The sequence below is a fragment of the Takifugu rubripes genome, chromosome 22, assembly GCF_901000725.2.
Source record: "Takifugu rubripes chromosome 22, fTakRub1.2, whole genome shotgun sequence".
Lineage (NCBI taxonomy): Eukaryota > Metazoa > Chordata > Actinopteri > Tetraodontiformes > Tetraodontidae > Takifugu > Takifugu rubripes.
The window spans coordinates 330,652-355,792 of record NC_042306.1 but is presented as its reverse complement, the minus strand read 5'-3'; the positions used below and the strand labels follow the sequence as shown (position 1 = coordinate 355,792).

Sequence of the window (25,141 nt, the reverse complement as noted above, 5' to 3'; positions counted from 1 at the left end):
ATCTGGATGTGCTCCATCAGGACAAAGGGCTGCCCATCCTGTAGAAGGGATCTACTACTGAAATCTACTGAGCACGCAGACAAAACCAGCTTCAGTCTCCTGGTTAGGATGTTCAGGCTGGTGAGGCTTTGATCCAGCTTCCTTTGATCTGGCGTCCTCTGGATGGGACCACAGCACATTAGAGACGCTACAGCGGGTGCCCTCACGTTAACGTCAACTCACGATCACGCTGAGATCTGGAACGCCTGACGTCAGACGTTCACCAGGTCAGGGGGACGTTCCTTCAAACCAACTTATTTTCTGCTACAAAAGTCATATTTTAGTGTAAATATCATACGTGGTGACATGAAGAAGCCTTCTGGATAGAAGGCGAAACGTCTTCAAAAGAGCTGGATATAATATGTGGTGATGAAAAGTGATTTCTTTTCTTCAATGGGAGATTTTATCAGGAAATAAAGTTGAACGTTGCAGCAGATCCAGATGATTGACCTGGATCAGCATAACTAATAATGATTATGACGTTTACACCGTGTGTAGGGGTGAAGATACTCCCTCTACAGTCTTCGTGTGTGTGTGTGTGTGTGTGTGTGTGTGTGTGTGTGAGACGGTTCTCTAGGAGCCCGTTCTTGTGTGTGAGATGACCCAGCCAAACACTGTGTGGGACAAACAGGAAGCCATTTATCCGGTGCCAAGTTCCCCTGAATGCTTCCCCGATATTGTCCTTGTTGTTTTGCGATGATGATTTGAGGGATTATGGGATGTGAGTCTGGGACAGTTACATAAGAGACAACAGGAGTCCAGCTCTCATCTGGGACACAAATGCACCACCTCTTGACTGTGTCAGGGAAGAACCATATTTATGAGGTCACATCAAGGAGCTGAAATGGTTCATGTGTGAGGGACAGCAAGAACGATATTTTATACGTCTGTCACTTCATTTCCTCCTTAATGGACTTCCTTTCTCAACGTTTCCCGTCTTTTGTCTCGATGACGTGGGTTTCCCTTCAACACACAACTGCTCACCATGGTGACTTCATGAATTTCTACTGGAGATATCTTTCAGGTGGCAACATCACTTGATAGTGAGTCCTAATTGGAAGACATGCCAGTGGTGTATTTGGTGAGGACTGCAACAATAGGCAGCAGCCACGCCGTGGGCCGCAGCCCCGGTGGGCCGCAGCCCCGGTGGACCACCTCAACAAGGAGGCACGGAGAATGCCCCCCCCCACCTCACAGACATGCTCCACCACCATTGTCCTTCACTAGAGAACTCAGCCCCACCCAGATGGGTCTATAGGAGGCAATATGAGCAGCAAACCAATCACAGCTCCCTTGGTCAGCGTACGGAGACCGAAGGCACCCAGGCTCCTCTGTTGTTGCCCCCCCTTCTAGAAGGGTTTAAGAGCTCTGACTGGCTGTATCTTGAGTTGTTCATATTTACCCAGATGTGGCAGCACCTTTATATGACTTGATATGATTTATCCTTCCTGCTGCCTGCTTGCATCTCTCTGTAACCCCAAACCCCCCAACATTGTTTTTGGCTCCAGCTCTGAGGGCGTACGTCTGTGTCCACCTCTGATCCATGAACGCTCCGACTCCTCTTTGTTCCAAACCTAAACTCGGGTCCACTCAGACGTTGAATGCATCAGTCCAAATGACCATTCTTGTGAATCGGTTGTGGAGTTTTCTTTAGACATGACACACCGAGAAGAAAGTTACCAAGTTTATATATAAAAAAACGCTTAGACACAAATGTCAAAACTAAAAATCACTGAGACTACAAAGCGTTCTAAAGCAGGAGCATTCCCTCCTCTTCATCTTCATCCTCACTGAAAAGGCGTTGTTGTTGCGCTGTGGACAGATGTCCCTCAAAACACGCTCCCAGGCACAACGGTGACGCGGGACAACAATAATCAACAACTTAGAAATGCTCAAGACAAAAAAAAGCTCTAGTTGTTCTTTAACAAGTCCTGCTGAAGCTTTTATCCGAATCGCACAGCGTCCTACGACAGTAGGTAGGCAGGAGCACCTCCGTCCCCACAGATGGTGCATGAGTCCAGACACACTGTCCACCAGCACATGTCCAGGCCGCTGGATCGCCATCTGAAAACCACAACGGCTTCCTGCACTCTGAGTTCCTTCTGCTGACCAACACTTCCAGCGCCTGTGTCTCAGTGCTAGGAGTAGATGGTGATGACCTCCCGACCCCCTCCACGAACCAAAAGCACCCGGTCCAGGCCTTCCATCAGGACCTCTAGGAACTCCATGTCTGAGGTAGCATAGTTAAGGCCGCCATAGCAAACCCTCTCCTTTAAACGCAGCCTTGACTTTCTATTTGATGTCTATATGTCGAAATGTTTAATGTCATTTGGATATTTAAGGTAGAATTATTGTTTTTCCTACGCTTCATTTCAAAGGTCAGATAGCATGATGTTGACCTCTGCTGATTTACATTTACACTTAATATGCTGGTCAGTTCAGATAAAAGTGTAGAATCAAAGACTTTGAAACAGATCTATAATTTTTTGTGTCCATCCTGAGGTCTTGCAGGGGTTAGGGGTCTGGCCAGGTCAGCTATTTTTCTCAAATAACAAGTTCAAACTTATCAAAAAGGTTTATGAGTGTCTCCAAAACTGGACCAACTGAACAAAGGATACAGTTTTCATCTCCCTTCTTGTTCTTCGGTGGGCCAGGCATGTTCAGCAGGACCAGCTCGGAATTCTTGGATTTCTCCACCACCACTTTGTTGAGTCTCACGGCCGTGTGCATCCTCCGCACATTGGACTGGTTGCTACATGGCCCCAACAAGGAGAGGCTGTTAGGGTCAGCATGACTGAGCTGGGATGTGATCTGCTGATACTGGCCTACACTTTTACACACACACACACACACACACACACGCACACACACACACACACACACACACACAGCGTGCATGTATGTGCACACAAAGACTTACAGATTCTCCCACTCCCTGGGAAAAAGAGAAAAGAACATCAATTATCCTGATGTGATGATCAGTAATCCACGAGATTACCAAAAGTGCGAGCGGCTCCGGGGTCAACTCACGGCTTCATGTTAAACATGTCTTTGACTCCCATGCCCTCTTTGTGCCTGTTCCTCTCCTGGCTCAGTTTCTCTTTGGTCCAGGTCATGTGGACGCGATCCTGCAGACTGGGTCCTGCACTTCCCTCATTGGTTGTAGAATGGGACGCGGTGTTTCGGTCGTGGATCAGCTGAGCCTTAATCAGGAAATACAGAGGGATGAAAAGAATGAGAAGGAAAAAAGACAGTGGATGACAGGAAATGAGCAGAGGTGAAGACAAACAATGCTGTGAAGATGACAGTCATGACAGTGAGGGGACAATGATGATGGTTTAGGGTGATGAAGATGCAATAAAAGAACACAAAATCGAAAAACTTTTGATCTACATTTATAACCAATGCTCAGTACACTTCTCGGACATCAGCAGACTTTTACTGAGCTGATGGATGGTTGGATGGATGGGTGGATGGATGGTTGGTTGGATGGTTGGATGGATGGTTGGTTGGATGGTTGGATGGATGGCTCAGTGGTTGGATGGATGGCTCAGTGGTTGGATGGATGGCTCAGTGGTTGGATGGATGGCTCAGTGGTTGGATGGATGGATGTTAGAGAGGATGGCACCAGAAGAACGGAGGGACCAGGGCAGCAGGGTTGCTGAGGGCCAGTTCTTTGGTTTCCACATGTACCTCCTCCTTCTCCTCCTCCTTCTCCTCCTCCTTCTCCTCCTCCTTCTCCTTGGGTAGGGACGGCCTGTTGAGGCTGGTGCCACCAGCACCGGAAGACTTCTTTCTCTTTATAGAGCCGCGTGAAACGTCGGTGATGCTCTGTATCTGGGGCCGTAGTCCAATCACAGGGATCAAATTCAGCAACAGCAGAAGAAACGAGGAGCATCACACGCCCTGGTGCTGGAATCTCATGATTGTCCTGCACGCAATTTCACTTCAAAGGGCTTTAATTTCCAAACACTCCGTCCATCAGCCATGAGTGTGACACTGGAAAAGGCTCAATTTGTCAAGAAAGAAAAGGCCATTTCCAGTAGCCTCATTCTTGACAGCTTCCTTATAAAGAAGCTTCCATCTAAGAGAGGCTTTGGCCCAACAAGGGTCCCACACCGGGTAATCGTCTCTCCGGAGGGTTAGGGTTAGGAGGACGTTTGGGTGACTGTGGTTGATATTAAAGGCAGCCGTTACCTCTCGCTCCCGCTCTGTCCGGGACAGGTGCATCTGTTTGAGCATCTGCGACCTCTGTTCCATCACCAGCGTCTTCTCGTAGGTGAAGGCCGATATGTCGCTGTCATGCTGGAGGGAAAAACCAAATTAAAATGTTTTGGTGGCCAGGCGACATTCTTAAAAAGGACTGAAGAGACTAACCATTTCCACCACCTCCACCTCTGCATTCAGGCGGAGATGATAAAGAAACATCTGGAGATCTTTTTTCATCTGGATGGAATTGTCGTCCATCTGGGCCACAGTGAAAATTCGCATCTTGCTCTTCTTCCACACCTGCAGAGAGGATTTATCCAAGTGACCCAACAGAAGTGTCAGACAGAGAACATCAGCACACTTTGCCTTCATTTAGCTGAACGATGCTTTAGTCTGATCCAGGATTTTTGATGATACACTCACACAACACACAGCTTGGGGACCTTTTCTTAGAAAACCAGGGTCAAGGAAAACTAATGATTTCACATTTTAAAGGTGCATAACTCTTGTTTTAAAGTGGAATCCTAAAGTTTCAGATGGTCCCTGAGTTTGTAGGAAGATGAAGAGGAGGTCACAGCTACCTTGTGCTGCTTCAGGAGGAATGGAAGCAGCATTAGAAGTCCTCCATCGTGGACAATCCACCACACATCAACAGTTCCATCCTTCAGACGCTCCTGATTACTCGGAAAATGGTCGATATTCTTGGCCACCAGAAGGGCCTGATGGGCTGCTGTCGTCTCTCTCACAGTTTCTATGGTGATGATAAAGGAAATGTGCCTGGTTCTTTCTTTACTGTGACTGATGTTCTGTCATTGTGTCTTTGTCTTATGTGGCATTTATTGTATTTTAATAATTCACATGTTATATGTTTATCCATAATATACCCTTATCTCTTTTCACCACTTGTCTGAGTGTCGGGTTTACCAATAAAGTTCCTTCTTGATGAGGGGTCCCGATCTTGTGTCCAGCCTGTGGGCCAGGCCATCAAGACGGTGTTGTGTTTCATTCCTCCCAGTCCTGCCGACTGGATGAGCAGAGAGAAACCATCTCGCAGGTTGGATGTCACCACCACATGGGAGAAGCCCTTTGTGCGCTCTGAGGCCATGGCTGCTTTCAGGTTCTGCAGAACCCATTAACCCATGGGGGGGGAACAGAGTGGTCAGTGGGGCTGCCAATGAGGTCATGAGGTCAGAATGTCTCTAAAAGAACTCCTGATGAATCCTTCCTCCCTCAGCTTTATTTATATAGCACCTCTCATGTCGATCAGTGCAACCTCAAACTCAAGCACATAACCATCAGGACTGGGTGGTGGGCATGATTTTTAAAGAGGACACAGTTTCCACACACCTCTTCATAAGGTCGTTTATTTCAGCGAGTAGGTCCATAGTGAGAAAATGTACCTTAACCAGACCTGCAGCTTATTTAGGTACCGTTAGAAAGCCAAAATCTGATGATCTGAGGTGTGTGACTGGTGTACAAGCAGTGATCAGGCCAGAGATGTATTTAGGGGATAGACCATTTAGAACCTTATAAATGGGTAGTTGGAAATATGTTTTAGAAAAATGAAGTTTATCAATATTATGGTTAGAATCCATGATGACACCCAAATGTTTGACCTGCTCACAGTGAAGCCCAACAAGAATGGATGACCAGCCTCTGATTCTTAGTACCTACTTTTAAGGATCTTGGTTTTATCCTTATTAGTTGTAGGAAGGTTTGATCCAGCCAAAAGGTTAATATTAAGACGAAGCATGTAGAGATGAAAAATTACAAGACCCATAATCAACCCTTGTAGGTCTCTGAAGAAAATGATAATGATAATAATGAAATAAGTTAGATTAATGGAGCAGGTCCTGTCTTTATCATAGGAGAAAACCCAGTTTAGAACATGACCCGACAGGTCTTCAGAGTCAAAGGCTGCACTCAGATCTGACATCAGAACGGTGGAGGCTCTTTTTACATCAGTGTTTAAACAAGGGGATTGACGGCTTTGCCAAGGTCTGGTTCAGTGCTATGGTGAGCTCTAAAGCCTGGTTGGTACGCATCAAACCGCTCATGGACTGATAGTTCATCTGATAATAGACATTTCATCTTCTCTCCAGAAGCTATGGTATGGTATGGTATGGTATGGTATGGTAATGGTATGGTATGGTATGGTATGGTATGGTATGGTATGGTATGGTAATGGTATGGTATGGTATGGTATGGTATGGTAATGGTATGGTAATGGTATGGTATGGTATGGTATGGTATGGTATGGTAATGGTATTGTATGGTATGGTATGGTATGGTATGGCATGGTAAGGTAAGGTAAGGTAAGGTAAGGTATAGTAATGTATGGTAGTGGACAGAACAGTACAAGAGAGTATAGTATACTGTATCTGGACAGTGCTAACCCAGCCAAACATGTTAAAGTTTATTTCACTTTACAAAAGGTTAGGGTTAGGGTTAGGGTTAGGCTTAACCCTAACCCTAACCCTAACCCTAACCGTCAGCCAAAAGAACAAACCTGCTCTGCAGTTTTAGCATCGGGACTTCGGCCCATGTAGGTTCCCTCTAAGACCGAGCACACGATGGTGAGGCCCTTCCCTGCTTTCAGTTGTGTTGTGAATGTCAGCAAACGAGGATGTTTCACCTGAAGCTCAGAGTCCAGCTTACACATCACCAACACCTGGGGCCTGAGGTGACGTAAAAAAAAGGTGTGACGCAGATGTTCCAGTCAGGTTTCTTCAGGTAAAACTTTACAAAGGTGAACAGTCTCACCTCCAGTTTTTTGTGTGCAGTGGTACTTCCTCCAGCCGGATGAGAGCGTAACGTGCTGCATTCAAAGACAGACCTCTGATCCCATCACCCCATTCCTTCACTGCCCTGCAGTTATAGAGCAAAATCAAAATTGGTCCATAAAAAACCCCACACATCTCCAACCTTAGCCGTGTGCACCGTCTGCATCATCTATAAACAAGTGTATCTGCCTCAAACCAGGGTGGGGAAACCTGAGGGCTTCCATTCAAAAGCAATTAGTTTAGTAGCTTACTACTGGAGTAAAACTGCGCTATAAGTGTGAAGAACCACGCTTACCCTTTATACTCTATGTATTTGTAGATACATCCAGCTATCACAATGGCAACCAGAGCGTAGTACCAAGAGGAAACAAACATTAGAGACAGACAAAGGCTCATCCCTAAGAAGGACAGGGTCCTAGAGAACACACATACAGCACATATTCATACAGATTTGACCAGCAAACTCCTGTAAAAACCTGAGATGTGCCCCACAGGAGGATTCTATTTGTAAAGGTTTGTTCTTACCAGTGGTAGAACTTGAAGCGAGGCCTCCAGTTGGGGGTACGAAGCAAAGTCTGAACAGCACAGGCAAGGTTAACAAAGAGATAGCACATGAGGAAGAACCTGAGCAATCACAGAGACAGAGAAGGTCATCTTCTGGAATTCTACTCCACGCTAAATTTATTCCTGGTAATCCACATACATGGAGAGGATGGGGGCCACGGCATCAACAGAAGCTATAAGGATTCCAATCTCACAGATTCCAACTGTGAGCAACAGCCCCCAGGTGGGCTCACCGTTGGACTTCCCTTGACCGAAGACCTGAGACAGTCAGAGCCGGACGAACACCGAGAGATTTAACCGCAGAGTGAATGAGGTACAAACACAATCATTTGAGGATCAGCACAAGTAAAGGTACCCTGGCCTACATGGACATGTCAGTCCTACTACATGTTTCTGTAGTCTGGCTATGTTAAACTCAACAACCAATCAGCCTCGCACCGACCTGTAGGAACGGAATGATGCCGTCCCGAGCAATGGCCTGCAGCAGCCGGGGGGCCCCGGTCAGACTCTGAAGTCCTGCCCCACAGCATGAGAAAAAGGAGCCAATCACAATGACCCAGGGGGAAGGCCAGGCCAGAATACCAATGACTGGGCTTTTTTTTACCGAGAAACCGAACCTGGAAGGTCCACACACAGATGTCAGGCGGACTGAGCAGTAGTTGCTCTTCTAGAAACCAGCTCACATGCATGGATGTAGGACAGCCTTACTTGTCTCTCAGGACCACTCCTTCGATACAGGCGCCAAAGAAAACCACACTGGAGATGTCTGAGCGTCAAGTCAAGATGGCATCAATATTCACTCTGCAGAGATCAGTGCAAGTGTGGGCAAAAACAGCCTCCCAACAGGTTTCACACCTGTTTCCAGCTGATCCAGGTTGGAAAATGTAACATGAACATTTCATCAGCAGGATACAGATGAAAGAGGTGGTGAGAATAGCCATTATGGTTCCTATGGGGATGGATCTCTGGGCATCACGCAGATCACCTGACCTATTCGAACCAGCCATTATACCTGAAAGAAAAAAAGAAACTGTAGCTGTGGGACTTGGGGTTTTAGAAGTCTTCTAAACTACAACATATGTGAGATTTGTAGCTAATTAGATTTTATTTTCCAACATTAGGGTTAGCCTGCAGGTGTCCTTTTGAATAATACTGTATTTTCACGACTATAAGGTGCACCTAAAAGCCTAGTATTTTCAAAAAAAATCAACGATGTACCTTTTAACCCAGTGCGCCTTTTATATGGATTACGGTAATATTGGTTAATCGCGGCTACCGTAGTCAGTAGGTGTGGCCGAAGTAACAGCAGTAAGAACGATAAATAGGAATTCCAGTCCCGACCCAAACCATTTCTGTGTGTAAAGACCCCAAAATGACGACTTGCAAGAGACACGCTTGCGACACAGAGTTCAAACTGAAGGCATCAGTCACAGTTGATGACTGATAGAGAATTTAACATTAACGAGTCAATGGTGCGGAAGTGGAGGAAGCAACAAGACGAACTGCACCAGGTAAAGAAGACTAAACGGACTAACGGTCAAGAGACCTGGTGGCTTTTTTCACGCAGCTCCGTCCCTATTGATCTCCATGCGCGCCCATATCACCGATGGTGTAAAAAACAAGTGAAGCACACTAATTCAGTTCTTGCCGTCATTACGGGTGGATTGACAAAGGAACTCCAGCCGCTAGATATTGGTGTCAACAGGGCATTCAAAGCTAGACTGCGAACTGTGTGGGAGCGGTGGATGACGGAAGGCGAACACACGTTCACCAAGACGGGGAGACAGCGCCGAGCATCATACGCCACTATCTGCCAGTGGATCGTAAATGCCTGGGCATCGACCGTGGTCCGAGCTTTCAGGAAGGCAGGGACTGTCACTGAAATGCCAGACAACACCAGCAACACTGACCCTGATGACGACTTTGACGAGACGGAGCCGGCCATGTTGGATGCCGTATTCGCACAACTGTTCAATTCGGACACCAAAGAAGAAGAATTCGAGGGATTCCTGGATGAGGAATGAACTGATAAAGTGAGCTTTACGTGTTTCTTTTGTGTGTTTACAACTGAACAAGGCTGGTCATACTGTGAATATGGACATTACCGTTTGAACAACGTTGTTATATTGCTATTGTGATATTGCTATTGCTTTGCACTACTTCGAGAGTTACGAGAGTTCGAGTTACCGTATATTGCGCTTGCATTAACGTTTGATTTACCGCAACGGTACTATGTGATAAAAATGTTGCACTAAATCGAAGATTTATTAAACTCCACTATCCACTTGTGGTAAAAATGTTGCACTGCCTGTTATAACTCGCTGTTATTAAACGAACTGTGTTACGCGAAAACACTACGTCACTCGGCAAAAATAATAAAACAGCCGTTTATTCATCTTGGGAGTGAACGGAGTTGTGAGAACGCCGGTTTGTATTCTATTAAGAAAGTTTGACTGACTTATCTGGCTGTTTGATTGACATTCCCTTTAGCGCAGCTGGATCTAGTGAATGCGTCATGAATCCCCAGGCACTACGTAGTTTCTATGCTCTGCGCCTTATAACACGGTGCGCCCTATGTATGAAAACAGTTCTAAAATAGGCCGTTATTTGAAGGTGCGCCCTATAATACGGTGTGCCTTATGGTCGTGAAAATAAGGTAATACTAATAATAATAATAAGTTAAGCATTATTAATAAGGATAAGAGCAATAATGATGATGAAAGAATCCTGTTCAGCACCGCGGTGGTGAATCTAATACCTGTGACGGAGGGAAAATAGATTCCCACCAGCAGAGTGAAGTAAGTGCTGATGTCATTGATGGAGTAGTGCTGAGAGTCGTCACTGGCAGCTTCCTGGACTGGCACTGACGATTTGTTCTTCTTCTCTATGAACTCCCCAGCTGAGCCGTATTCACCCCACAAGTTCTCTAATGGAGAGAAGGTAAAGAAGAGATCAGCCAGATGGTCAAAGGTCAGACTGTCTCAAACTCGTGCTCTTACCTTTGATCACTCCGCTCAGCAGGCCTGGGATGGCTTGGATCTCCGCCACATCGTTCAGGAGGAAGTAACTATCACATGTTGCATTGGGATATCGACCTTGACAGAAGACGTCCCACAGGTCAGTGCTCATAGTCACATTCTCCACCATCTTGGTCTTAGCACATGCTTCAAAATTGTCAATCCTCAGAGTTCGGTTTCCCACCAGACAGACCCTGAAAATGGAGATGAGGAGAGCTTTGGAGTAGGTGAAGCTCTGAAATGATGAAAGGCTCGCTGTGACTCGGCAACACTGATGATCCGTCTGACGGCAGCAGAGCACCGGCAGAACCAGCTCTGCACGTTCCCCTCTCAGCTTTAGCTCTTGTTGATTCTGATGTTTTACTGATTATTGGCTGTGGATTCAGCATCTTTTCCTCTTGTGCTGCTTTTATACATGAAATCAAGCTCAATAAGATTAAGCTTCAAGACTTTACAAAAGCTTCTTTCACCTCTGATTTTTACAACAAATTATCTTTCCTGTTGGACTTTATTGATGCCAATGAGGGGAGCCTACTGTAACCTACAGTGGACACTTGCACAATCATTAAGGGAGGGGTGCCAGAGTAAGCAGCCCTGGACAGGCAACCTAAGCATTTAGTCGCTTGCTCAAGGGTATCTCATCAGTACAACCAGCAAAACCCTCCAGCTCCTGATCCCAACTGATAAAATACCTAGCCGGACTCTGACCAAACATTGACCTGAACCCTCAACAAATGGGAAGAGCAAGGGAATCCTGTTTATTCAGGTTGATTCCTGGTGAGATTTTTGGTCATCAGACGGCTTCTTTGTTGGTCTCACTCTCAATGGGATGTTCCAAGCCCACAATGACGGCAAGTTGGGTGAGCTTCTGGTGGAAGATGTCCAGAACAATGGTGTTGGAGTCCACAAATTGGATCCTGGCACCTGTCCCTCCAGATTGGAATTGCTGGAGGATGTCGTCCAGTCCTGTGTTCATTGCCTCCTCCACTGACCAGTTTGCTCATTGAGGTTCCAGCAGCGTTCCTGTGATGTCCTGGTGGTTCAGCATTAGTCTTTCATGAGGGGTCGGTTATCAGGTCTGGAGTCATTTAATCCTGTGTTGGGGACTTTGATGCTGGTGGAAAGTTGAAAGCAGAAGGAGACTTCACACAGATGGTGTCATCTGATGGGTCTTCCCCCTCAGGAACAGCAGACATCTTCAGAGATCCTCAGTGCAGGCAGGGGGTCAGAGGGGGGGCTCAGATGGGGGAAGACAGGAAAGGTTAGGGTTGATGGGGGTTGTAGGTGGTGTGGGGGATGGGTGTGAGACTATGTAGCGCTAATTCTCATCCAGCCTTTTGTTTTCCACTGGCTGTGTGTGTGTGTGTGTGGGGGGGGGGGGGCTCTTGTTGCCTGTGACGATCTGAAAGCCTCTCCACGCTCGTGAGGTCGAGCGTTTCCATCTGCATCCAAATCAGGTGACACTTGTGCATCGATTGGTGTGAATATGGAGTCAAGCTTGTTTTGCTTCATCTGTCTACTTTCTCATAGTCCTGACCACAGCTTTCACCATTTCAGGTTCTGTCTGTAGGTTTGGAGGAGGCAGACCAGACCATGAACAGAGAGTCCCAAAGCTTCATGTGGAACAGAGCAACAGTCTTTAATTTCAGTGTGCCAGTGGACTGTCCCTGGAGGTTTGCTCTGGTAAAAGCCGTAGAGACCATGACTCTCAAGGTCTGATCTGGTTGGTCAGGTGTTGCAGTGCCTCCCTTATGAAGAGCCAGGAGGAACATAACCGCCAACCACAACAAATAAGAAGCACTGCTGTGGTGAATACAAAGCTCTACAGGCGATGGAAAAGCTTTTTTCCCATGTGAATAATCAAAGCAGACACCACCTCTTCCGGTCTTCCCCAAGAGGTCTTTATGTGGTCTGTTCAGAGAAGCTGGAATCCCAGAAGGAGTTAGCTGTTTGGAATGGGTTGAGACACGGGGCAGCAGATAAGGAAATGTTCAGGGTTTTACTGGAAAGAAGCAGCAGTTCCTCCATGAGAGTCAACGTTGCTGAAAAGGACGGACTGGACGGTCATGCATAATCCTCAACCCCCAAGTTTCAGGAGTGCACCAGCAGGTTCCCCCATGGTGACAGAGAACCCCACAGAGTTGTCCACTGCAGCTCTGTCCTGTCTAATAGCTCCCCTCTGGTAAACCAGTGAGGAGGCAAAGAAACTCAGTCGAAGTAAAAACCGCACGCCATGTGTCAGAGAGCGATCAACCGAGGCATTCATCCACGGGGCCATCACAACTGAACTACGATGAGTCTAACAATAACCCTTCACAGGCCTGGAATAAGTGATGAGCTCATCACCGTTTGAGTGACACAATGGACCTGAACATGAGGAGCACAGGCCCACACCGGTCACTCACTTCAGATCTGGAGGCTCGATGAGAGTCTTGATTACTCCAGCGTACGTGGCCATAATAGAGAGAACCACACAGGCCAGAAACACCAGAGCCAGTTTGTTGACATACCTGCACAGAGGACAGGTGTAAATGCAAGCTCTGCTCCACTGCAGAGATGTGTGTGCTGGCCTTACCTCACGCCTACAAAGACTACCAGGGCCATGAGGAGGAGGCAGCATGTGCCATAAACACGCATGGTGTTGAACATCACAGCACCTTCATTAAACAATGTTGCTGTTGGAACAATGTAAATCTGGACACACCGAGAACAGAAAGGACACGTCCTGGTTATTCCATGGCAGAGGTTACCATCTTACCACCCTTCTCTGAGCTGACGCACCAGCAGAATCTCTATGGTCCCCAGAATGTACATGGATCCAGCAAACGTTGTTCCAAGATAGAGGCAGAGCCCCACAGCCCCCCCAAACTCTGGACCCAGCGATCTGGAGATCATGTAGTACGAGCCACCAGCTGATAAAGAAGAAGTCAGATTAGAGGTGTGCTTCCATCAGCAGAATTCTGCCCGTCTCAGCCCTGCTGGAGAGGACGTACCTGGGACTACTCCATTTGTTGCTATGGCGCACATTGATATGGCTGTGAGTAAGGTCTGTGGGAAGAGGATCAGGACGCGTCACCATCCATCAAAATGGCCCCATATGGTTAGATCAGAGCACATGTGACCATTGGTGACGACATTGTGACATCATTAATACGTCCATAACATCTGGAATGGACTGCGCAGGTACGAACATGGAGTCACCACCCGAACATGAAGGTGTGAAGGACATTTAAAAATAAATGCCAGGAGAGGTTCTTCTCTGTCCTTCAGTCCTACACAAAGCTGGTTTCAGCCAGCCTTTCGGTGCATTTCATGAGTCTCTCTGGGGGTCCTCTGGGTATTCCCCACATTTTACCAGCATTTAGCTAAAACTGGACGATGTGTTTGGCTGCTAACAGAAGAAAGTCTTACACAGATGCAGCACATGGAGACGATAGCGAAGGCGCCCAAGATCCCTGCTGTCCCAACGATCCAGGTGAGACGTAGAAACAGAATCACACCCAGGATGTTCTGCAGGCACGGCAGGTAAACGCCAATGAACGTTCCCATCTGTGGCACCTGTGTACACACACACACACACGCACACACACACACGCACACACACACACACACACACACACACACACACACACACACACACACACACACACACACACACACACACACACACACACACACACAGATCCTGCTTGTAACAGGCTTTGATTTCACAGAGATGCACCAAATCCTCTTTGGCACAGCAGAAATGTGATTTATCAGAACAACACGTGATAGAAATGCAAGAAAAATCCTGAGATGAATGTAATGAAGAGAAGGTTTCTGACCATGATGGGGACCTTCTTGCCTCCATCCTCGGCCTCCTCGTGCTCCCGAACCCCCTGAGTCAGGTTGGTGTACGTGGCCAGTTTGTGCAGCAGTGACGACACCATCGGCGTACTGTCCATCTCTTCCTGTTCACGGATAAACCATCACACTGAACCACTCTCCTCTGAACATCCACAGGAAACAGAGTTTAACAGCTGTTAAACTCTTTATCGACTTTGTTCTGTTTCGTTTCAGGTGCATCACTAAAAACCCTTAATAAATAAATAATAATATAAATGTACCTCAAACAGGGCCATGTTCTTGTCTTCATAATAGCGTTCTGTGTCCATGTCTGAGGTGAGAAACGGGCTGGACTCTTTGTCATTGTCGTCTCCTACCAACAGGGAAAACATGTTGGGTCCATGACATCACTGCGAGTGAATAACGTGTCTGGTAACATTAATGTAACATGAAACTTTAATCCAAATCTGCACTGCATCAGCACAGGCCGAGTGGCTCCGCCCACACCCTGCCTTACTCCCTGTCATCTCCTTTAGGAATAGAGATGTATGTATGACAACATCTGCTTTTGTAAAAGTTTAAATGAGAGAAAGTTCATGGGTGCTACAGGAAATACAGCTCCACTCCTGTTTCATTACATCCTATTTCCATATCCTGATGTAGTTCTTCAGGTGGTGAGGTTAGCGCTGTCACCTCACAGATTCTAGGTTTGGATCCCCCAAGAGGCCACAGGCTTTGCTGCGTGGGTTCTCTCTTACCCAATTTCCACCAAAGAGGTTCCAGGGCTTGTTGGGGGCCAGTGCCTGACAGTGGATCTTTGTTTTACTGCCTAAGCACTGGTAAAACCAGTTCCAAACCAGTTCCAGGGAAGCACCAGCTGGGCTAAACAGAGGCCAGGGCTAAGAACCAATGACACGGTGGGTCACACGGGCGGGATTGTTGACTGAAAACGCTAAAAGCTAAAGCGATGATCCGCCATTCGTAAGGCTTCAACCAGCAGGTTGCAGCACACACACGGCCGTGTGATCCTGTTTTACAGTGACGTTTTCATCCCGCCCAAACACTCCGGCCACCTTCTTAAAGTTCTTTAAATCTGCTGACGTACAAATATTGTGTTTAAAGGGATGATGGACTGCAGCACCAGCAACTAAATAACGCATAAGGTTGGATCTCGACTGGCTGGTGATCTAATGATTAAGGTATCTCGATATGAGAAAGACTGTTGAGAATTCTGAATAATTATTTTCATGAACCTACACGCTTTAAAATCTATCTCAAGAGTTATTTGCTCTACGACTGTCCACTGCCAGTGCTGCTGTGGCCCCTCCCAGACACTGGCCCCTCCCACATCTGGCCCCTCCCACAGCACGCCTCTGAAACCGCATGTAATGGTTTTCCCAAGTGTTCTATTGTTTGTGCATTTGTTTGTCTGTTTGGGTTGTTTGTTGTGTATTTGTGGGAAAGTGAGTGTGATGTTGAATGTTGTAGCTTCTGGAATAATGTTCTCTGTCACCAATCACCTACAACAATGAGACCTTCAGCTCCAGTCCACCAGTCAAACCCCCTCGTGGTGCCAGTATGCTGGTCTGGGAATGCTGGTCCTGCAGGTTCTCATTGAGTCTCGTCATCCATCATCCATCCATCCATCCATCATCCATCCATCCATCCATCCATCATCCATCCATCCATCATCCATCATCCATCCATCCATCATCCATCCATCCATCATCCATCCATCCGGACAGACTTTTGTTGAAGACATCCATCCATCCATCATCCATCCATCCATCATCCATCCATCCGGACAGACTTTTGTTGAAGACATCCATCCATCCATCATCCATCCATCCATCATCCATCCATCCATCATCCATCCATCTTTGATCTTTTGAGGTACCAGCTGAGGTGACGACTGACCACAGGATGGATGGAAGAATGGACAGACAGACAGACAGACAGACAGACAGACAGACAGACAGACAGACAGACAGACAGACAGATAGATAGATAGATAGATAGATAGATAGATAGATAGATAGATAGATAGTTGCTGGGTTCTTCCTGCAGGGGGCGTGGTGGAGCCGTGCGTCAGCCACACCTGGCGCCGCAGGCAGACGCACCTGTGGTCTATCGGTAATCTAGCCTCCTATTTAAAGACTGAACTCCGTTAGCCAGCGTTGGCGTGTGTTGCCCTCTTTGTGAAACCCTGACTTCTTGTGATTACACTGTTGTGGTGAATTTTCCTTGTGGACTTGTTTTTGGACTCTGTCGAGGTCTCGGCGCCTCTCATGGACCGAACTGTTCTTGGTCACCTTCAATAAAGGCGCTCTTCGGACACCATCCTCCGCTGCGTGTTGCCTGCTTTCGGGTCCTGATACAACCGACCATAACAGTCTTTCTTCTAATTGGGGGTCTTTGGACACATCTTTAGGAGAGGATGTGAACAGACAGTTTCAAGTTCACCCACTAAACCAGAAGTGACTCAACATCACGTTGATGGTATCTAGTTGAATGAGGTAAACTTGATGGATGCTTCTCTTCTGGATGTGCCCAGCTCGTCTCTACTCTCAGGTTCTAGGAAGTCTCCAGTCTTATGGGAACAAACTAAATGTCTCTGCAATGCTACATTCTTCATAGTTTTACTGGGGATGAAAAATCTCCTTCGTGACTGTAGAAACATGTGACTCAGTTTTTGACTTTTGTTGTAACAGTGGTCCTGACGAGTTAAAACAGGTGTTAAACAAGGTTCTTCACCAGTGACCTCACCAGAAAACTCATATGATTATAGTTCCAGTTAGAACCAGTTGGAATCAATAACTAGGTTAAGCTTAAGATGTTGAGTGTCACAAGGACATAAAAGTACACACACACACACACACACACACACACACACACACACACCCCGGCACAGTGTCGAGTCAGCGTTGCTCAACAGCACGAGAGCGGCCTTCAGCACCATTATCTGCAGTCTTGGGAGTTACCTTGAGACGTGACGTGTCCTTCAACTCCCACGTCCTGCAAGCGTCACAATCATGTGTGAACAATATCCATCTGAATTGAATAGGGCTGGAACCCTGGACCATCCCTGGACCATCTCTGGACCATCCCTGGACCATCTCTGAACCATCCCTGGACCATCCCTGGACCATCTCTGGACCATCTCTGGACCATCTCTGACCCAGACAGGAGTCCCAGGACAGAAACAAGGCAGCTGGAGCAGAGGGCAGCAGCTCAGTACTGTCCTCGCTACGCTGCTCTTTAAACTGTGTTACACCACAGTCCTGAGCTGTGTGCAAGTGTCCCCGTGCACGTTACTGTGATCACAGCTGTGATCACGAGACCTCCGCTGTCACAGACCACATTAGCTGAACTAAAGTCAATTAGAATGTTACTGACCAGTGATGGAGAACAGTTAATTTCTCCAGATCGTCATTAATCAACAGTTACAGTGAACTGGACGGCAACACACCAGTGGATCCCTCAGGACCCTGGTGGGGAACTGGGATGGAGAGTCCTGCTCCAGAGGTCATGGCTGTCGCTGTTGCATGTTTGTGACACGCACACACGCGCGCACGCACACACACACACACACACACACACACACACACACACACACACACACACACGCATACATTTCAGCCATACCATAGAAGCTGCTTTGCAATTTCCAATTTCGAGGGAGTTAAAATGTCATTAACGTGCGTGCGTGTGTGTGCGTGCGCCGTGAGAAAGAGAGAGAAAGAGAAAGAGAGCGAGAGAGCCCGCGCATGGGTCTAATCGATCATCTCCAAGTTGGTCCACTTTTTTAATCGTGATCCCGGACAGAACCAGGCCGATTGTAGTTCTACATGTCTGAGAAGTACCTGAGTCCTGACCCTGGAAGCGGTCTCCATCCTCTCCCACCACCACGATCGGAACCGAGATGTCCGCTTTGGTGCCTCCAGCTGCGGCAGCGCTGCTGGCGCCTCCCTCCGCATCCTCCACCGGCACGACCGTGAAGTTTATGGGCATCTTGGTTGCAGGAGTCCAGTGCGCGTCCAAACCCGACCCTTGTGGAACCCGCCTGTCTGGAGTCGCCTGTTCCTTTGTTGCGGGGTCTGATCCAGGCTCCTGTGTCTTCAGGCTGGAAGAGGCGTCTCCTTCCTGCTGCTCATGCAGATTAAAGTCTGATGGGTCGTATTTCTGCCTGCTTGCTCTTTTCCCTCTCTTTCACCGAGGCCCCCAGGTTTGGGCTCCATGTGACGCTCCGCTCCAGAGCCTCCGCACCGTGGCCCCGCCCTCGGCCCCGCCCTCCGGCTTCGACCAGGTTGTCTCAGTCACACCTTTGGAATGCGGGAACAGAAAAACAACTCAGTCACTGAAGTTTCTGAACGTTCATCTCAGGTACCTTTTCAGTTGTCGTTAATAGTTTTGTCCCAACAGTTAAAACGATCTCAAAGACCTTCTGTCGCTCCAAAAGTAGCTGAGTCTTCTCTCCTGCTTCCTTCCTACTCCTGTTGTTTCCTGCAGGTAAATAAAATGGGTGTAACCTATGACTATATATAACACAGGGGTGTTACCTTTCACACACTGCATTGTGGGTAGTAGTAAAGTGGAACACTTACACACACATTGTGTTGGCAGCAAAGGAAACACCTTGAAATCCGCAGCAACTTTCCTCTGAGCTCTCCTCAGGGAAAGACTGACAACAATGGGCACCAGCCGGCAGGAGTGCGTAGTGTGTGTGTGTGCGTGTGTGTGTGTGTGTGCGCGCGCGCGCGTTTTTGTGTGTGTGTGTGTGCGCGCGCGCGCGCGCGCGTGTTTCTTGACAGTCGGTTCCTCTCTTTAAAGCTTCACACGATGAGGTTTCAGGCTGATGTTGAGGCTGAAAACCTGATCCTTCATTTGCAGCGTCATGTTTGGGACGGGGGTACCTCAGTCTGGAGGTGCTGGTCTGCTGAGGGGCTCTTGAGCAACCTCCAGAACCCCCATATGCAGAGCTCAGCCCTGTCCTGGATGCTCTCGCCTCTCTCCCTCACCCCTCCTCTCATGCAAGCAATGATGGCCTGATTTTACCTCATTTTTGCAAAACAGAATAGTTTTATCTGCCTTTACACATGAAATATTGCATTAGTATGAAAACAAAAAGATGTCAATGTTTTAATTAATTCAATTAAAATTCAAAAACTGAAGCAGCTTCTCCCCCCACCCCCCCCCGCGTGTCATACAGGGGTAGAACTCTTGTCCTCAACAACTCGTTGGCCTCATGCTGTGGCACCAGCCTGAAGACCCCCCACAGGGTTGTTGGGTCAACTCAGACAAGAGTTCTGGATTTCTTCTGGGACCCCCTGCATTGGGTCCAGCAGGGGGTGCTGTACCTGCCCAGAGGGAGGGCAGGACCTCATCCCCTGGGCAGCAGGACCACCACTTTTAGACTTCAGTTTGTTTGGAGGTTAACAGACTACGACCGGGATACCGGACCAGACCATGGAGATCCCTTTCTGGAGATCTTGTTGGTTGCCTATTTTGGGGATCTGGACGGTCCTCAGGGCACCAAAGACATTTACCCTCCACACAGTAGACAAGAAGATCCGGTCCAGGAACTGTGTAAAGGTTCTAAACAGGAGGCCTGTCCACAAAAGTGCCAGTGTGACAGGCTGGGAGGAGATAGAGCCCGTCCATGCAGCTGAACAAACCCCCCCTGAGAAGAAGGACCGGCCACCTCCAGTGGAGACTCCTCCATGGAGCCGCTGCCTCGAGGCTTTTCTCTTTCAGATGAAACCTGCTGTTGGACCAGCGCTGACCTGCTGCCTCAGCAGACTGTGTTTCACACCTTCAGTGAGTGTGAGGGACTCACGGCGCTTTTAATGCTTAAAGGGAAACTTTTCTATTAAAACTTTATTTGTGGGTCAGGGTGGAACAAAGGTCAGAATAAGTGGCAGCTCCTGAAGTTGATGGTGATCAGCTTTGTTTGTGAAGCGGCCTCAGTGTGGCGCCGCTACGTCCGCTGAGGTTACAGGTGGTTTTATGGACGGATGAACGACCTGAATAAAGTGTTTTTGTAAAATTCCAAATCTTCTTCTTCTTCCTGCCTTCCCACACAGCACCAGCAGGTGGCGCTGTAGGTTCACCAGGAGAAAGCAGCTGGCGCTCAGCTCACATGGAGGAGCAGGAACAGATTTTACTGTAGGTGGGTTTGAACAGACACAAACATATTTGGGATTTCTCTCTGCATTAAGATCTGTATTATACTGACACAAAAACAACTAATATATGAACTCCTTTATATTAACTAATTAACTAATATATGAACTTATATGAGCTCTGTTGCTCTCCCCTTTTCATCCCTATCTCTCTCTTTCTCCTTCTTTTCCCATCTGTTCATCAGTAGAAGCCCCCCCCCCCCCCACAATGAGCCTGGTCCTGGTCGAGGTTTCTTCCTGTTAAAGGGAGTTTTTCTTCGTTAAACCTTAATTGGATTGGATCTGACGGTACTTTTGTGCCGAGGCCTGACCTTTGACCTCCCCGAGGAATGTAAACAGGATCCTTGCTGTGACTTTGTTGGAGTCAGCTGAGTGTCAGTGTGCTATCTCTTGGCCCACAGGTGAACTTCCACAGCTTCATGAACAAAACTGCTATTTTGTTCTCCGCTGGCCTTGATGTGAAAAAAGAAGCAAAAGAGTTTGAGGTGAAATTGAATCCCTTCAGTCAACAGTAAAAAGGTCAGTGCTGACGCAGTCTCCCTAACCAGTCGCCCTCCCTCGTGCCCGTGGACTTAAGTGGCTGGATCCTATTTGTAGCATTTTACCTGTTTACACACACTCACGCACGCACACACACGCACACGCACGCACGCACACACACACACACACTTCCAGGTAGCTGCACAAACACACTGGAGGGTCTGTGTGCCCTCGTGTCATCGCCCCCACATAAGAGCGTTAGGAGTGGACTAAGACCTGCATTATGCTGTAATGTTTCATTGATGTACGGGTGTGTGTGTGTGTGTGTGGGGGGGGGTGCTGGTCTCCCCTCTGTCTTTTAAAGACAACCTCTCTCCGTGATGGTGCCACAGCCACCAGACCAACCTCTCCATATCACTCCACTGCTGGTTTATCACCATTGTTCAATGATATGGTGATTGACAGGTTTCAGTATAACGATGATTAAAATAGACCATCAAGGGTGAATGATCTGGAAACCATATTAGTTTGTAGCTTGAACTTGGCCAACACTGTATAGAAGAATTGGTGGACACACACAGCGACCTTGTCCAGGTCCTCGTCCTTTCAGGGACGTGCCTAAATGTCCTCGAGCTGAGCCCAGAACACCCAGGAGGACTTTCATTCATTTCATCATCAGCTTTCACACTCCCAGTCCATCTGGCACACACACACACACACACACACACACACACACACACTGGATGTTCTTTCGTGAACAGGAATCAACAAGCTTCATGAACTGGGTTCAAAATAGTGCAGCTGAGCGCGCTGTGAGGACCCGACCAGCAGTCGGACACTATATTTGGTTCTTTGGTGGTGGGGACCAACAGCAGCGGGTTGGTGGATGGGATGAAGCCTGTGGGAGCCAGTGACCCTCTGCCACACTGCTGGCACTGGAGCGCTGCATGTGGGTGGGAGGGGGCAGGGACACCAAGCCTATAATTTGATTTGGGATTGTGTGTGTGTGTGTGTGTGTGCGTGTGTGTGTGCGTGTGTGTGTGTGTATGTGTGAGAGAGAGAGAGAGAGAGAGATAGTGTTTGGTTTGACTGAGGGGTGTGGAGTGTAAAGATCACCCTCCTTTTTAGCATGAAATGTATTTATTTTTGTTCATTTTCATGAGTTTTAGGGCTTTTTTTGAGAAGTGGACACGGGATGATGGCAGGTTTTAGGTAGCAGCATAGAGAAAAGATCTGTAGGTGTGTGAGAAGACTGGCCTCGGCCCCCCCTATAGGAAGCTCTATACGGTGTGAGTGAGCTGGCCTCGGCCCCCCCTATAGGAAGCTCTATACGGTGTGAGTGAGCTGGCCTCGGCCCCCCCTATAGGAAGCTCTATACGGTGTGAGTGAGCTGGCCTCGGCCCCCCCCCATACGAAGCTCTATACGGTGTGAGTGAGCTGGCCTCGGCCCCCCCTATAGGAAGCTCCATACGGTGTGAGTGAGCTGGCCTCGGCCCCCCCTATACGAAGCTCCATACGGTGTGAGTGAGCTGGCCTCGGCCCCCCTATACGAAGCTCTATACGGTGTGAGTGAGCTGGCCTCGGCCCCCCCTATAGGAAGCTCTATACGGTGTGAGTGAGCTGGCCTCGGCCCCCCTATACGAAGCTCTATACGGTGTGAGTGAGCTGGGCCTCGGCCCCCCCTATAGGAAGCTCTATACGGTGGTGAGTGAGCTGGCCTCGGCCCCCCCCTTATAGGAAGCTCTATACGTGTGATTGAGCTGGCCTCGGCCCCCCTATACGAAAGCCTCTATAAGGTGTGAGTGAGCTGGCCTCGGCCCCCCTATAGGAAGCTCTATACGGTGTGAGTGAGCTGGCCTCGGCCCCCCTATAGGAAGCTCTATACGGTGTGAGTGAGCTGGCCTCGGCCCCCCCCTATAGGAAGCCTATACGGTGTGAGTGAGCTGGCCTCGGCCCCCCCTATAGGAAGCTCTATACGGTGTGAGTGAGCTGGCCTCGGCCCCCCCCATACGAAGCTCTATACGGTGTGAGTGAGCTGGCCTCGGCCCCCCCCTATAGAAGCTCTATACGGTGTGAGTGAGCTGGCCCTCGGCCCCCCCTATAGGAAGCTCTATACGGTGTGAGTGAGCTGGCCTCGGCCCCCCTATAGGAAGCTCTATACGGTGTGAGTGAGCTGGCCTCGGCCCCCCCTATAGGAAGCTCTATACGGTGTGAGTGAGCTGGCCTCGGCCCCCCCTATAGGAAGGCTCTATACGGTGTGAAGTGAGCTGGCCTCGGCCCCCTATAGGAAGCTCTATACGGTGTGAGTGAGCTGGCCTCGGCCCCCCTATAGGAGCTCTATACGGTGTGAGTGAGCTGGCCTCGGCCCCCCCTATAGGAAGCTCTATACGGTGTGAGTGAGCTGGCCTCGGCCCCCCCCTATAGGAAGCTCTATACGGTGTGAGTGAGCTGGCCTCGGCCCCCCCTATAGGAAGCTCTATACGGTGTGAGTGAGCTGGCCTCGGCCCCCCCCTATAGGAAGCTCTATACGGTGTGAGTGAGCTGGCCTCGGCCCCCCCTATAGGAAGCTCTATACGGTGTGAGTGAGCTGGCCTCGGCCCCCCTATAGGAAGCTCTATACGGTGCCCCCTATAGGAAGCTCTATACGGTGTGAGTGAGCTGGCCTCGGCCCCCCTATAGGAAGCTCTATACGGTGTGAGTGAGCTGGCTCCAGATGTGCTTGACAGTGTTTCCAAGGGCTTTGAAGAGCATCACATCATCACCTGTCTGCTCAGCTCATCTTCATCATGTGTCAGAAGATGATTAATCAGCAGCCGAGCTGAGAAGAGCAGCGATACTTTATGGATCCGGGGGGGGGAATATATATAAATATACATACACTTCTATAGAGACTCATTGTTATAGCATAGTTATAAATACAGCCAGTCAAAGTCGAGCAGCAGGGAGATCGTTTCAGCCACAAAACACAGCCGCTAACTATGGTAAAATAATAAAACACACACACACACACACACGGCCCGACAGTCTTTGTTAGCCCACATCCACAGTGTGTATCCACCCATGAGTTAACCACCTGCTGCATGAACCAGCTATATTTACACACACACACACACACACACACACACACACACACACACAGGCAGTGTGTGACAGTCGTAGCCAGATGTGAGCAACGTTACCTCAGAAAGCCTCATAATTGCTGTGTCTGTATTTCTTTTATTGCTAAAAGCAGCAGCAGAGCTGGACTGACCCAAATAGCAGCGTGAGGACCCGTCCCTTGGAGCCACATGTCACAGGTGAGGCGTTCTGCTTGTATTTAAAGAATCCTGAGATCTCCTCAGACCGACGGGACTGTTCTGGACTCATCAACCAGGCACTTGAACGTGTTCCACACAGAAACATTCCACCAAACAAACGTCATGATTAAAATGATTTGATTTGAGATGTAAGAGGGCAGTTGAAGATAATAATTTACCTTAAAGTAGTTAAAGGAACAAGAGTTTAGTTTGGTAAAGATGCATGGAGAGTTTAGTATGAACTCTGGACTCCAAGGAACCAAGGAACCCTCAGCCAGAAGGTCTCAGAGCTCCACAGGGTCCGCATCCATGTTTGGTTCCTGTATTCATATTAGGCCTGAAGCCTCACTGGGATTTTAGACCAGCAGAAGAATTTTAAAACCTATCCCATCTCTGACGGGGCCAGTGTAAGAACGTTGGGACCGGATAAAACGATGGTTTTATCTCGGTCAGAACTTGAGGTGCGGCTTGTTGATGCTCTTTTGGTCCAGTCAGCAGGTCATTCCTGTAGTTCAGCCACCTGGTGATGAACGCATGAATGTGTTTTAGCTGATCTTTGTGGGACATAAAAGATTTTCCTCTGATTTTCACCTGACAAAAAGCTGCTGGAGGTTAGCGATGAGTCCCTCAGCACAGCTGGGTTTCAGACTCTTCAGGGACAACTCAAGGTGTTTGCTAACAGGCGTCACTTCCTCTTTATTTCCCAAGACAATAAATTCAGTTTTGACCTAACTTAGTTGAAATGT

The 25,141-nt window shown here is 48.3% G+C and overlaps 1 protein-coding gene across 2 annotated transcripts; it reads right to left on the bottom strand.

Annotated features, from left to right (window-relative positions):
• Positions 1 to 1,709: 1,709 nt before the first annotated feature.
• LOC101067414 (solute carrier family 12 member 7) lies at positions 1,710 to 18,619 on the bottom strand. 2 transcript variants are annotated; one of them, XM_029831432.1, is made up of 26 exons: positions 18,301 to 18,619; positions 14,719 to 14,810; positions 14,437 to 14,562; positions 14,024 to 14,170; positions 13,606 to 13,660; positions 13,394 to 13,524; positions 13,188 to 13,306; positions 13,018 to 13,122; positions 10,595 to 10,806; positions 10,354 to 10,521; positions 8,509 to 8,607; positions 8,304 to 8,361; positions 8,038 to 8,212; positions 7,735 to 7,853; positions 7,557 to 7,655; positions 7,327 to 7,446; positions 7,012 to 7,116; positions 6,758 to 6,926; positions 5,173 to 5,368; positions 4,830 to 4,999; positions 4,417 to 4,548; positions 4,237 to 4,344; positions 3,070 to 3,242; positions 2,960 to 2,974; positions 2,658 to 2,791; positions 1,710 to 2,269 (listed from the first exon to the last, which is right to left on the bottom strand). In XM_029831432.1, exons 1-26 carry the CDS (start codon positions 18,446 to 18,448, stop codon positions 2,178 to 2,180), a joined length of 3,267 nt encoding a protein of 1,088 aa, XP_029687292.1. In that variant the 5' UTR covers positions 18,449 to 18,619; the 3' UTR covers positions 1,710 to 2,177. The 2 variants fall into 2 exon arrangements, with proteins under 2 accessions (XP_029687292.1, XP_029687293.1); XM_029831433.1 differs by lacking the exons at positions 1,710 to 2,269; positions 2,658 to 2,791; positions 2,960 to 2,974; positions 3,070 to 3,242 and adding an exon at positions 3,284 to 3,876.
• Positions 18,620 to 25,141: the final 6,522 nt, after the last annotated feature.

Excerpts from the sequence above, each read along its gene's own strand:
- LOC101067414 (XM_029831432.1), bottom strand. The coding sequence starts at position 18,448 with ATGCCCATAAACTTCACGGTCGTGCCGGTGGAGGATGCGGAGGGAGGC. Across the intron at positions 4,549-4,829 it reads TCCTCCTGAAGCAGCACAAG|GTGTGGAAGAAGAGCAAGAT; the intron begins GTAGCTGTGACC and ends TCCTCTCTGCAG. Across the intron at positions 2,270-2,657 it reads CAAGAAGGGAGATGAAAACT|ACATGGAGTTCCTAGAGGTC; the intron begins GTATCCTTTGTT and ends ATGCTACCTCAG.